This window comes from Silene latifolia, chromosome X (assembly GCF_048544455.1).
Source record: "Silene latifolia isolate original U9 population chromosome X, ASM4854445v1, whole genome shotgun sequence".
In the NCBI taxonomy this organism is placed as follows: domain Eukaryota; kingdom Viridiplantae; phylum Streptophyta; class Magnoliopsida; order Caryophyllales; family Caryophyllaceae; genus Silene; species Silene latifolia.
The window spans coordinates 102,864,337-102,878,371 of record NC_133537.1 but is presented as its reverse complement, the minus strand read 5'-3'; the positions used below and the strand labels follow the sequence as shown (position 1 = coordinate 102,878,371).

Below are 14,035 nucleotides of genomic sequence, written 5' to 3'. Positions count from 1 at the left end.
ACCAAAACGGTTTTAAACCGAGTTTTTTCCTATCAAACAAGTTGTTACACTTACGTCGGTCACTCGCCATAACCAAGCATCTAAGTATGAGGGTGTAAAAATCCTCTTTTATTATGTTTTCATTTGTTTCATGACTTTAACATGCTAAAACATGCATATCATGAACCAAAACATGGAATAAACGAGCCAAAAACTGATTTTTGGTCTGAGGCAAAAGCCCCTTAGGTCGCCAACAGGCTCGCGCCTAAATGGGGTGCTCAGACCAGAGATCAACCGTGTTTGTTCTCGTCCTTTCCCTTAATCCATTTTTTTCATATTTGTAATCCGTTTTTACCATTTCAAATATTTTCGAAACCTTTTTGTTTCATTTCACATGTTTTAACCATAAAGTATTTTTCACCCTTGGTTTTCATACCATGACGGTTAAATCCGTGTTTCGGTGATAATACTTGGTTAATGACATTTAAGAGGTATTTTAAAGCCTTTTATTTCATTTCTTTACATTTTCAAACAAACATATTAGTCACCAACACAAAGTCATCCTTGGTTATACATACCATGCCGGATTTTAACCCGGGTACGATGATGAGTACCGACTAATTACATTAAAAATGGACTTAAAACAATTAGTCCATAATCATTTTCAAAACTATTCATGTCAAGCTTGTCAAACCGAACCCGACACCGAATATTATCAAACAATGACGACTATTCGAGTCTAGTTCTTCAAATCAACAAATGCGGTCTAAACGACCCTTTCAAAATCAAACCGGGTTCAAATACTCATTTTCAACACGTTTCATAACGTTTTCTAAACAGTCAGAACACGGCATACAGCCGTTGGCTAACCCGCGCCTCAAGCAGGCCCTTTCTTTCTATTTTTCAAAACCAGAGAGAGGCCCCTTACACCGCCGGCTGGCTCGCGCCTCTTATATCCGTCTGGTACAGGGCCTGTTCCCTTCCAGCATTAGTCTAGGACGATCCCGACTCCGGTTAACCCGGATATAGGACGGATCAGATGACTATTCAAACCACATTTGCAAAATGCCTTACTAAGACAAATGGATCATGTTATGCACCCTGAACCTAATACGGTAAATGGATGTTTAATTTCCGTCTTGCATGCAAATCAATCATTAATCCAACTCGACATCTTATACTTGATACTTGGATTAAATCAACCGACTTAGAAAGTTCTCACATGTTAGGTTTAAATCATTGGATGCGCATTCATGCATTTAAACCATTTTATCAACTTTTGCATTCAACCAACCAAGATCGATCAGTAGAGGCCGCTAAACGCGGGCGGGATTGGGTGTCTGATTAAAGGGCTTCCCAATACGTACCTTCACCTCTTACTCAGAAACTTTGGATAGTGGACGACCTTATCCAGGGCGTACGAGAGTCATTCTAGAGATAGGATGCTAAAGAGGGACGATTTCCTTATCTTTAGTACCTATGTCAAAACGGTGCTTTGTGCTTCGATTTGACCGAGGTATAAAGTGGAATTCGAACGGGTTCCAGGCATCCCACAAATGCTTGGTGGCGACTCCGAACATCTCTAATCGTTTCGAGACCCTTACCGAGACGAAACCGACCGATCTAAAAACGATCCGGTCGAAAGCATCTTTACGCCGCCGAGCGTGGCTTTCAAAAAGACCGTTGCACGTCCGCAGATTGAACCGGACCCGCAGGTGGGCCATGTCCACAGATTGGCGACTCCGCTGGGGAAAACTAGGACACTTACGTCTTTGTGATCCCTAGATGGTGAGACTCGAACGAGGTCTTGGTTGGAATGCATTAATTGATATTACGGTCACGGTCGGGTTCCTTGTCCGGGCCCACAACCTAACCCTTTTCGACCAATTGGCTCGTCCCGTCGGCGTGAGTTTTCTCATCCCCGCGTTTCGAATCCCGATTGAGTCAAGCATACCATTGACACATTTCTGTTTCGTCAAAGAGCTTTCATCACTTTCGAGCACGAGGCTAGGGCACCCTCCTTACACATTTTGTTTGGATTGGTATCTCTCTCGCAAATCGGGGTTTGATTGCTTGGTGTGTAACCCACCCTTTTAAGCCAAAACCCGTGTCAGCATGACGCATAATATAATGAAACTGTGAGTGCTTATGTGCTACTTGATCATAAGTCCTTCCGTGTCATTTTCGAACTTTCAAAACACCTTTTTGCGCCGTTATAATGGCCATTTCAAACCTCGGTCTTTCGCCGACCGATGCACGCCTTTCTAGGCCGTCGTAATGACGATTTTCAAACTCGGTTTTGTATAACCATTTGAACACGCCTTTCTAAGCCGTCGTAATAACGATTTTCAAACCCGGTTTTGTATAACCGTTTCAAATAACCTTTTTACGCCGTTATAATCGCCGCGTCTAGACACGGATTTTAACCCGTTTTGCGCCGACAATGGCTCTTTCAAAACCCGAGAAAAGCCCACACCCTTTTCTCGAGACACTTTCGAGATCCCGAGGACCATGCACCGTCCCCGAGACCTTTTCAAACATTTCAAACTCGATTTTCAAAACATACAATTTTGAATTTCAAAACCGTCTTGGGAAGCAACACACTTGTTTTTACGAGCCGACTCAAACTCAAACCGTCTTTTGCAAATAAACTTAAGACAACCCTTTTCAACTGATCGACTTGCGGAGATTTCTATCTTCGGAAGCCGCCCATTAAAGCGACAAATGAATCTTTTGAAAATTTCTATTTTCGAAAACTTCAGTCCACCATTCCAATTCCGCCTCGTGTCTATCGAGTCAAAGCAAACGTACTTATAGGTCTTTACTTATGAGTCGTCTCACCACGAGACCCGTCCAACGGCGTCACGCCGTCATGTTGGACTCGTGTCAAAGGTTCGTTCAAACACCGTCACGTCATAAATCGAGTCAGCACCGAGGGACCACACACGGTCACCCTCGTCTTGTTGAGTCCGATCTTGGTCTCGTCCTCTATGTCGTATGCGTTCAGTCTTGGAACCGTGTCGGATTGAGTTGTAATGTGAGCCGTTTTTCTGCCTCAGAGCCATGGCCCCGTCTTCAGCTTCGTCCAACAACAACAATGATAACAACAGAGATGTCACAACTGATAAGCTATCCAGCCTGCTTACCGCTCTTAAGGTCACCCTGGATCGCGTCGAGACCCGTATCGACGCCTTGGAGAACAAGGAAATTGGGGAACATAATACCCCACCTCTGACTGAGACTGAGAAGAGGCTGAAACTCTTGGAAGAACAACTCCTAGCCCGGGGTAACAACATCCACCTTGAAAATAACCGAAGGTTCGAACCTGTTGGGGACCAGTTACCTGACAATTTCACCCTGACTGATGTGCCTAAGTTCAAGGGAGTGGAGGACCCACTCAACCACATCCGTGCTTTGAAAGACTACATGGCCATTAAGGGGGTCAAACAGGAACTTTTTACCAGGATCTTCCCAATCCTCTTTGGAGCCGATTCCTCGCCAATGGTACTACTCCTTGGACCCGAAAAACCTTACCACCTGGGATGAAATCGCAGTTGAGTTTGCCAAACAGTATGCCGACAATGTCGAGATCCAGGCCAACACCCGTACTCTCGAGGTGTTAACCCAAATCGACAAGGAGGGGTTCATTGAGTTCCTAACCCGTTGGAGGAGGGTGAGTACTCAGTTGGTCAGTAAGCCGAGTGAATCAACTCTGGTGGAGAAATTTGTCAACAACCGCCGCCCGGTTTATGCCAACCTGCTGAGGTATCAAAATATCAAAACTTTTCAAGATCTGCAGGTTCTAGGGACACGTATTGAGGACGACCTCCAAAAGGGTGTCTTAGCAAATACCACAGGCAGGGGTTATCAAGGATCCACCACAAGATTGATGAGGTTAACCTCGTCGAACCATCTGCCAAGAAAATTGAACGCCCCCAGAGAGTGTTCACCAACATAGGGTCGACTTATGCAAGTGCCCTGAAAAGGCTCATGGACCAAGGGAAGCTACAACCGATCGGGCCCACCCCGGACCCGGCCGACGCCAAGAAATCCCGATTTTGGAATCCCAACGCCTCTTTGCCGGTATCATCGAGGAAAAGGCATGATACCGAAAATTGCTTCAAACTCAAGCACCTCATTCAAGACATGATTGAGAAGGGAGATTTGCCTATACCCCCACCAACTAAGCCGAACAACAAGACGAATCCTCTGGGAATTCATGCCATTTCTGACGATGAGCCGACCCTAGACTGCTCTCATCTCATCTTGCCAATTGACGACGAGGTGAATGTTCTGGAAAAGGACCCTTCGACGGAGTGTTCGTATTGATCTTTGCCACTATGCTCACTATGTTTCAGCAAATTGAGGAGGCTATTGCCAGCCTTTCTGAGAGAATCACCCGACTCGACGACGCCTATCGTCGACTCATCTTCAATCCCCCGGCACCACGTCCGAGGGAGAATTCTCCAAGCATTCAAAACTACCCACCCCAGATGGATTGCTCCATGACCATTCCGGCATAGACCCCACGAAAATCACCTTCAAAATAACCACCTTCACGAGAATTACCCTCAAAATAACTACCTCCACAAAAATCACCCTCACAAAAATATTCCCCCACAAGAACTACCCACCGAGGAATACCCCTCCGAGGTATCCTCGAGACCCTGAAATTAACGGCATATGGCGGGTTGATGTTGAGGATGTCTATGTCGTCCCAGGAAAGGAGAAGCGGACGAAGGAAATCGGACATCTCACCCCGTCCGGACGTCCCTATCAGAATCCGAGCAACCCAGCGGCCGTTCCAACAACGAATGACCAAATCGTCCCGGAAGCAGACATTCAACCAAAGGCTCCTGAGAACTCAATACTGAAACAACTTCAGAAAGCAAAGGCCGAGATCTCAATTTGGCAACTGATCGCAACGTCTTTTGAGCATCGGCAGGCCCTGCTGCAGGCCTTGGGAAAATTAACCGTGCCCTCCACCTCTTCCCCAGAAGAAATAGTGGCACACATGACAAGAGACGCCCCTGATCTGAGCAACCCGGTCGTCTTCTCCGACGAGGATATCCCCCCTGTTCGAGCCAACCATAACCTGGCCCTGTACATCACTGTGCAATGCCTCCAAAAGAATGTACCAATGGTCCTTGTGGATGACGGTTCCGCCGTGAATGTCATCCCTCTCAAAACTGCCCACAGGCTGGGTATTAAGGAATCTGATTTAATCCCAACGAATCAAGGAGTACGCGCCTACGACGGCACTCGTCGCAAGGTCGCTGGGCTTATCACTCTAGCCATCGCAACCGGGCCACTAGAAAGACAAACCAGTTTCCAAGTGGTCGACATCGACGCATCCTTCAACATGCTCCTGGGACGTCCCTGGATTCACGCCGTCAAGGCGGTCACCTCAACGCTCCACCAAAAGATCAGGGTCCCCTTCAACGGGAAAACGATCACGATCCCCGCTTCCCCAATCAAAGCAGTTATGAGAAGAGGGGTAGCCTCCCAAGCCATTGAGGAGGACGACAATTAAATGTGGGGTTTCCAAGCCATGAACGCCATAACCGATGAACTAACAACATCTGAATGTGACCCGTTCGCCAACCTCACGATCAACCGTATCATGATGCGCCAGGGTTATTTCCCGGGTTTGCCGCTCAATCCGCTAAAGGACCCATTGCCTCCCTTGAAAAAGGATAAGGTCCCCAACATTCCCTTTGGGCTGGGATACGAACCTACCAATGAAGACATCCAGGAGATGAACCTCCTAATCTGTAAACGCAAGAAGCACGGGGTTATCCTCCGTCCCTACCACCTGACTCTTAACGGATACTTTGTCCCCGAGGGAGAGTCTGAACTCTACCATGGCTTTCCGGAGCCTATCTATGACTCTGTGGTGAAGGCTAGATACACGGGAGTAGAAGTCTTCCAGAACTGCTACTTCATCCCCGACAACATCGAAGCCACGTCAACTGAGTCCAAACCGTCACCATGCCTTGACGGACAAGCTGTCACACTACTCTTTGGGGAAGATAACATCAAACGCCTCGACTATGAGGATATCATCAACATCGCCCAGAAAGACAATCAGTTTGACCCAACCGCCTTGATCTCCGATACTGACCCGGAGAAAGCTACCCAGGGCTGGAAGAAGACCATCAAGTGGACCGATCGCCAAGGCCGCATTCTCAAGATCACAACTGGAGAAGGCCCTATGTTCAAGGAGGGAAGTGATGAAGGATCCGAGTGTGAGTCTGAGTCGGAGTCGAGTCCCAAGTAGCTCCTAACACTCCGGATGTCCCGGTCAAGGTCCCCTTCCCACTATTTTATCACAAAGTCGTGGCTGATTCAGAGGCTGAGTCTACTAAGGTCACCCCCACTCCCATGAAAGGTGACAACCTGGAGCCTGTTCCAGGGGCCACTTCCTCTGTTGTGTCGCTTCTGACAGACCACGAGATGTCTGTCCTCTCCGAGCTTTTCGCTCGTGTCAACTTAATGAACGCTAAGTTTGCTTATGACTCGTCTCAATTTAACTACAATGCAATTCTGAATGATTATGAGGAATTTGACTTGAGTGACTACCCACCTCACTTAGCCAAAGAACTGGACAAACGGGAAACCACAACCCCCGTCATTGAGGAAACCGAGCCTATTAACGTAGGAACCGACAATACACCTCAAGAACTTAGGATAGGGACAACCCTGGACCCCACGGAAAGACAGCAGTTCATTGACCTCCTCCACGAATACAAGGACGTGTTCGCTTGGTCTTACAGAGACATGCCTGGGATTGACAGAGAAATTGCAGAACACCGGATACCCATCAAACCCGGGGCTAAACCTGTGAAATAGAAGCTACGCCGGATGCGACCTGAGTGGGCCCTAAAAATCAAAGAAGAGGTGGACAAACACTTCAAGGCTGGGTTCATCAAAGTGTCCGAATACTCTGACTGGGTAGCCAACATTGTGCCGGTACCAAAGAAAGACGGACGAATTCGGGTTTGCGTCGACTTCAGGGATCTGAACAAGGCAAGTCCAAAAGACGACTTCCCTTTGCCACATGTTGACATTCTGGTAGACAACACTGCCGAACATGCTCTCCTATCACTCATGGATGGGTATGCCGGGTACAACCAGATTAAAATGGCCGAGGAAGACATGCACAAAACTGCGTTCACTACACAGTGGGGTACATATTGCTACACGGTCATGCCTTTCGGCCTCATCAACGCCGGAGCAACGTATCAAAGAACCGCTACCACTCTCCTACATGATATGATGCACAAGGAGGTAGAGGTATATGTCGATGACATGATCGTCAAATCAAAAGAACGGGACGGCCACATCAATGCCCTCCGGAAATTCTTCGCTCGTCTGCGGAAATATAACATGAGACTAAATCCTCAGAAGTGTGCATTCGGGGTCACCTCCGGAAAACTCTTGGGACATGTCGTCAGCAAAAGAGGCATTGAGATTGATCCAACCAAAATCAAAGCCCTTTAACAAATGCCTCGGCCTAAGAACGAGAAGGAGATTCGGGGATTTCTCGGTCAGGTCCAGTACATCAGCCGGTTCATCGCCAAGCTAACTATGATTTGTGAACCGATATTCAAGAAGAGTCGCGCCTCCGATCTCACCGATTGGGACGACGACTGTCAGAAGGCGTTCTACAAGATAAAGGAAATCCTATCCAAACCTCTTGTCCTCATGCCACTTCAACCGGGGATTCCTCTATCCCTATACCTGACTGTAACAAATACAGCCATGGGAGCAATGCTAGCACAAAAAGTTGGCAACGAGGAGCGAGCCATCTACTACATCAACAAAAAGTTCATTGAGTACGAGATGAGGTATACCCAACTTGAAAAGACATGCCTTGCCCTAGTATGGTCAACAAAGAAGCTGCGGCATTACATGCTCAGCTACTCGGTCCACATCTACTCCAAGATGGACCCAGTGTAGGGTAATATCCGTATAAAACCCCTTAAAACTAAGGACTATAACGTAATTTATCATGTGAATAATGGTCATAAACGAAAAACAAGAGAAACGATAAAAGAATAAGAATCAACCTCGGGTCCTGTGTAAAATCGGCCTAAGAACAGAAATCAACGCAGATTTCCTCCTAATCGTTGCACCCAAGATCGTCTGAGACTATGCCCCTTGTGCTAGAAATTGCTCTCTGATTGCCTTGCAATATTGAGAGAGCTTTTGTGAGTTTTCTGATGTGAGATCTAGAATTTCAGAGAAAAAGGCTCCAAAATCCTAATTTTTCTTCAAATGAGAATGATTAGGTCAAAAGGAGAGAAGGACTCGCCTTTTGTTCTATTCGGTCGACCGACCGGTTCCTCGGGGAGGGAGTGGGCTTTCCACTTTCTCCTTATTTAACTCGTGGTCCGACTCGTTTTGCTAAATGTATATGACGGGTTTTTATTATAAATCGTCATCCGTTATCGGATATTTAAAATATCGACTAGTAACATGAACCAGTCGACATATTAATACTTGTCCGACAATGACAATATTGTATAATTAATTAATTCAATATACATTAATTAAATATAACCGTTTATATTCAATTTCCGAATTAACCGCTTAATTCACCTTAGCCAGTATTATTTAATCCGTATTAAATAATTATCTCAACATGGGGTATGACTAATTATTAGTCAATAACTCCGACTAACCGCTTAGTCATATTAGGCATCAACATGACTGTATTTTCATACCGTCACATCTCTCAAACGTATCCTATAGGTGTGACTTTTAGGGACCAGTTGATCACCGCCATCTGTATGACAATAACGTCAAACTTATCTAGCAAGCCAACCGTTATTGATAAACGTGGGCCAACTGATAATAATACAAAAATATACCCTTTAATCCTTTTAGAGATTTATATGTCATTGCACTAACTGTGGAGGACACCAGCCCCAACAAGCTCCCACTTGTCCGTACAAGTGTACGTGCAATAACGTTATCCGCACTAACTGGAGGACACCAGCTCCAACAAACTCCCACTTGTCCGTACAAGTGTATATGCGATAACCGATTCTCATATCCATTTAAAATTTCTCCCACTCAATGTAAAACAATTTGCTGATCCGTATCCGCAAAGGTCGTATTTTACAATCGATCTGCATCAAGAGTGGTTTCCCCGACTAGAGAGTAACTTAATTGATAAAACGAATCCGTATTCGAGCATGGCCATGCATTTCAATTACAGCTCCTCGAGTGGCCCTGAGAAATATCAACTCGACTCCTACCGATCTAAGCACAGCATGAAATGACCCAGAAAAAATCTACTTGGCCCCCTGTTACGGATGACCGTGAGAAAGAAACCAAAGTCACCCAAAATCTGCCTTAATCTCAAGAGACAGTCGATAGTCAAAAGAATCGACTCTTAGGATCGCCATGGAGGTCCTATCCACGACCTGGCACCGAATGTTATAAAACATTTAGGACTCCACGTCGTTGTCACAATTGTGTCCTACGAGATATCCGTATAACTCGCCTCTGTGATTGGTCAGTCAATCGTTTGACTTATGGTTCGTTGAACCCACCATCAACCAACGTCACAAAATAATTGGCAGAGATATCAGCTCACGTGGGCAATTAAGGACCATAATATAATGTTTGTTTAGTTCACTTTGTGGTGTTCAAAATTGTCGTACAACTCCACATGAAAAACAAAATATATAAATATCAAAACGGTGATGTCGTATAGAGTACACGAGAAAATGAATCTAATCCATAAAAGAGTACTACAACTCAGGAACACGTTTAATTCCCATGGAAATAACATGCCCTTCATGCTTATCTTGTCGTAATGGTTTCGTGAGAGGATCTGCTATATTATCATCTGTAGCAATCTTTTCTATCACTACCTCCTTTTGCTCCACGTAATCTCGGATTAGATGAGCTTTCCGTTGTACATGTCTAGACTTGTTGCTAGACTTAGGCTCCTTAGCCTGGAAGATGGCACCTCTATTGTCGCAATAGATGGTGATCGGGTCATTCGAACTAGGCACTACTGATAGTCCTTGTAAGAATTGACGCATCCATATCGCTTCCTTTGCAGCTTCAGACGCGGCATAGTACTCGGACTCAGTCGTAGAATCTGTTTGTAACACTTTGTTTGGAACTCTTCCACTGATGATGCAGTGCCATTAAGAGTAAAAACGAATCCAGACTGAGATTTCGAGTCATCTCGATCCGTTTGGAAGCTAGCATCTGCGTAACCGGTTGCGCATAGCTTTTGATCGCCTCCATAAGTCAATGCCCAATCTTTAGTCCTCCGTAGGTACTTAAGAATGTTCTTGACAGCCATCCAATGTGATTCACCTGGATGCTGTTGGAATCGACTTGTCATACTCAATGCATATGCTACGTCCGGACGTGTGCATATCATGGCATACATGATTGATCTTATAGCCGAAGCATAAGGAATCCGGGTCATGCGCTCTATCTCTTCCGGTGTCTTTGGTGCCTGAGACTTGCTCAAATGCGCCCCTGGAGCCATAGGAAGAAATCTCTTTTTGGAGTTAGTCATGCTGAATCTCTCTAGAATCTTGTCTATATAAGACTCCTGACTGAGAGATAACATCCGACGTGATCTATCTCGATAGATACGGATGCCCAAAATTCTTTGTGCCTCACCCAGATCTTTCATCTGGAAATGGTTCTTCAACCATAATTTTACCGAAGTTAAGAGAGGTATGTCATTCCCAATCAGGATTAGCAATTGCGACTTGCCATATTGCACAGTGTGTATCGTGGGTTAGCCGTTCCCTAACAGAGTGGAACCATTGGCATGGACCGCTTTAGATGATCGACCGATACTTGGAAGAGTCTAGGCTCATGCATAGCATCCTTAATATGCGAATGACTAATTGTGTTTGCCGAGTCGGTTTTTGTTTTAAACCTTTTCGTCATTTTTAGTCAAAATAGTTGCCTTTTTTCGAAAAAATCAAGTTGTTTTTCAATGCCTGTCAATTTCGAAAATTTCGGTCCCTTTTACCCATGATTTTCAAAAAATTAAAGCTCCACTTTTAATCCCGAACTTTTGGATTTGCCATCTTTTGAAAAAAGAACATTTCCGAAGCGAATTTTTGTCCAAATAGATTCAAATTTTCGGCCCAAACATGAAGCTTTTAAGCCGTTATGCTGCCCATTTCAGATCTCGATTTTAAAATATCCATTTTTAAATCGATCGAATTCGGTTCCCGAACATCAACCGAGCATGAGATGCATCGAGTCTTGAGTAGTGTCTTGGCCATGTAAGGTCATTCGTTGTCATGTCCCACGAAGTCTAGGACACGATCCATGTGGGTCACCCACGTTCACATCTTGGGTTTGAGTCGTGTTGGTCTAAGTTAAATCACGAGAAGCGTCTCAACTAGGCCACTTTAGGCGTTTTCACGAAGACCATGGGCCAAGGACTGTCCAATCACGAGTTTAATAACACGAAGCCCAGTCTGGAATCGAGTTGTTATGTTGTCAGTCTCGTTAGAATCTCGAGTCTGAGTCGAGTCAATGTCTAATTTGAACCGTGAGTCGAGCCCATGGCCGAATACGGCCTAAGTTCTTGTTGAGTCAATTTTCTTTGAGTCGAGTCTTTGTTGTGTGCAGGTTTTTTGTTTGATTATTGATTGCTTCGGGGTTTTTTTTGTAGAAAGGCCACCGAAAACTCAATTTCATACAATGGAAGACGCTGTCAACAAGATCACCGAGGCTATAAACCTCATGATGGCTCGAATGGGGCTAATCGAATCCAAGTTGGGAAGTGAAGCAGATCCAATTACCTCGCCCATGACAGATTTGGAGAAACGGTTCTAGTTCATCGAGAACCGTTTGAAACTGTCCCAGGGAAAGGACATACATGATGAAAATGCTAGGGTGTATACCCCAATTCAAGGCAAGTTGTCCACCAACTTTATACTCACTGATATACCTAAATTCAAGGGCACTGAGAACCCAATCCTTCATGTCAAAGCTTATAAGGAGTACATGTCCTTAAAGGGAGTGCCCGCTGATATGCTCTCCCAAATTTTTGCCCAATCATTGGAAGAACAACCGAACGCATGGTTCTACCATCTTAAACTTAAGAACTTCCCTACATTCGAAGATATCACCACGGAATTATCTAAACATTATGCTGACTATGTGGAAATACAAACCAGCATGAGTACACTAGAAGTTATGACCCAGAAACAAAATGAAGGGTTTACTGATTTCTACTCGAGGTGGCATGCATAAAGCATGAAACTAGCTAGAAAGCTGGAAGAAAGTAAAATGGTAGACAAGTTCGTAAAGAATCTACAACCCGTTTACCATGAATCAGTCAAGTATCAAAACTTCAACTCCTTTAAGGAGTTGGCCAAAATTGGGAGGAAAGTTGAAGATTATGTTATAAAGGCACAAAATGGCCGACCTAAATGGTATACAGGGGCCTCTTCCTCAAAGGGTAAGGCTCCAGTAACAAGTCATTTTGTTGAGGCTGTCAATCTACTAGAAGCACAGTCGAAGGGGCCGTTGCGCCAGAATTTTAGGGCATTCACTGATATCGGATGTATCTATACTTATGCTCTCCAAAGGTTGATAGCCCAAGGAAAGTTGAAGCCCATTGGTCTAACTCCGGACACTCCTACTGAAAAACAAGGTAAAGGGTACAAGCCAGATGCCTACTGTGCCTTTCACCAAGGAAATGGTCATGATACTAAAAGGTGCTTTAGATTAAAGCACGAAATCCATGATACGATTGAGAACGGAACGCTCCCAATCCCAGCTGCAAGGACCAATAACGTCACTAACCCATTCGGTGATCATGCTAATGACGTCACTGTCGAAGACATTGTTGATTATTCCCATCTCATTCGTCCATGTCGCCTAAAAGGGGTGTTTGTTGGGGAAATATTCGTAGATGGCTCCAAATTCATGCCGAACTTTGAGAATGAAATTCAAATCGGAAACTTTGGTGTTGACTGTACTCCCTATATTTTAAGGAGTGCTAATGAAATCAATGGGGTCTGGGCTGATGATGAAGATAATGTATACCTTACCAAAGGTGTCGTTGTTCCTCATACCCAAGAAGAAATCTTGAAAGTGAGAAAGGATGCTCCCGAGTCTAACCACTTGACTCATTCGGGGCGCCCATATCGGGTGGAGAAGGGTATCCATGCCTCTAATTCTAAGGATGTTCCAGAAAAGACGTCCTCTAAAGAGCTTGCAACATTCGAGGTTCTTGGTGAAGGGTCGACCTCAAAGGCTTCCCTTACCAAGCAACTTCATATAGCTAAGGCCGATGTATCCATTTGGCAACTTATGTTGAGTTCGTTTGAACATCGTCAAGCTTTGTTGCAAACCTTGATGAACATGACCGCATCATCAAACGCTACTCCCGACGACATGGTCGCTTATGTTATTCCAAACCGGTCGCGGCTCGCTAATGCCGTTACGTTTTCCGATGAAGATCTACCACCATTCGGGCCTCAACACAACTTGGCCCTATATATTGTTGTAGTGTGTCTCAACAAACACATTCCTATGACCCTTATTGATGATGGATCCACTGTCAATGTGCTTCCACTAAAAATGGCTCATATCCTAGGCCTCGAGAAGAATGATTTTGTTCCCACTACACAAACGGTTCAAGCATTCGATGGCGCAGTGCGTCTAGTGGTTGGGCTTGTCAATCTAGTGGTTCGAACTGGGCTAGTAGAAAAAAAGATAAGTTGCCAAATGATAGATGTGGGCTCATCTTTCAATTTATTGCTGGGAAGCCAACTGAAAAAGAATTCCTAAAGAAAAGGGGAAGACCGATCGAAGATCGAGGCATAAAATGAGGTCGTACTATCCCACCTTGAACGGCCATTTCGTAAAAGAGGGGGAAGAAATCGATTATTTTCCCGAACCCATTTTCGACTCGAAGAGAAACCAAATGGTCCCAGAAATTGAAATATTCCAAGATTGTTGTTATGCTCCCGAAGATATCTTAACCGTGATGCCGGCTAAGACTGAACCCACACCTATTGCTGATAAAAAGGCTATGGGTCTC

The 14,035-nt window shown here is 45.0% G+C and overlaps 1 protein-coding gene across 1 annotated transcript; it reads left to right on the top strand.

The window, feature by feature from the left end:
- The first annotated feature begins 12,240 nt into the window (after positions 1 to 12,240).
- Positions 12,241 to 13,782, top strand: LOC141617991 (uncharacterized). Its single transcript, XM_074435116.1, has one exon. The coding sequence runs from the start codon at positions 12,241 to 12,243 to the stop codon at positions 13,780 to 13,782; it is 1,542 nt and encodes a 513-aa protein (XP_074291217.1).
- The last annotated feature ends 253 nt before the right edge of the window (positions 13,783 to 14,035 follow it).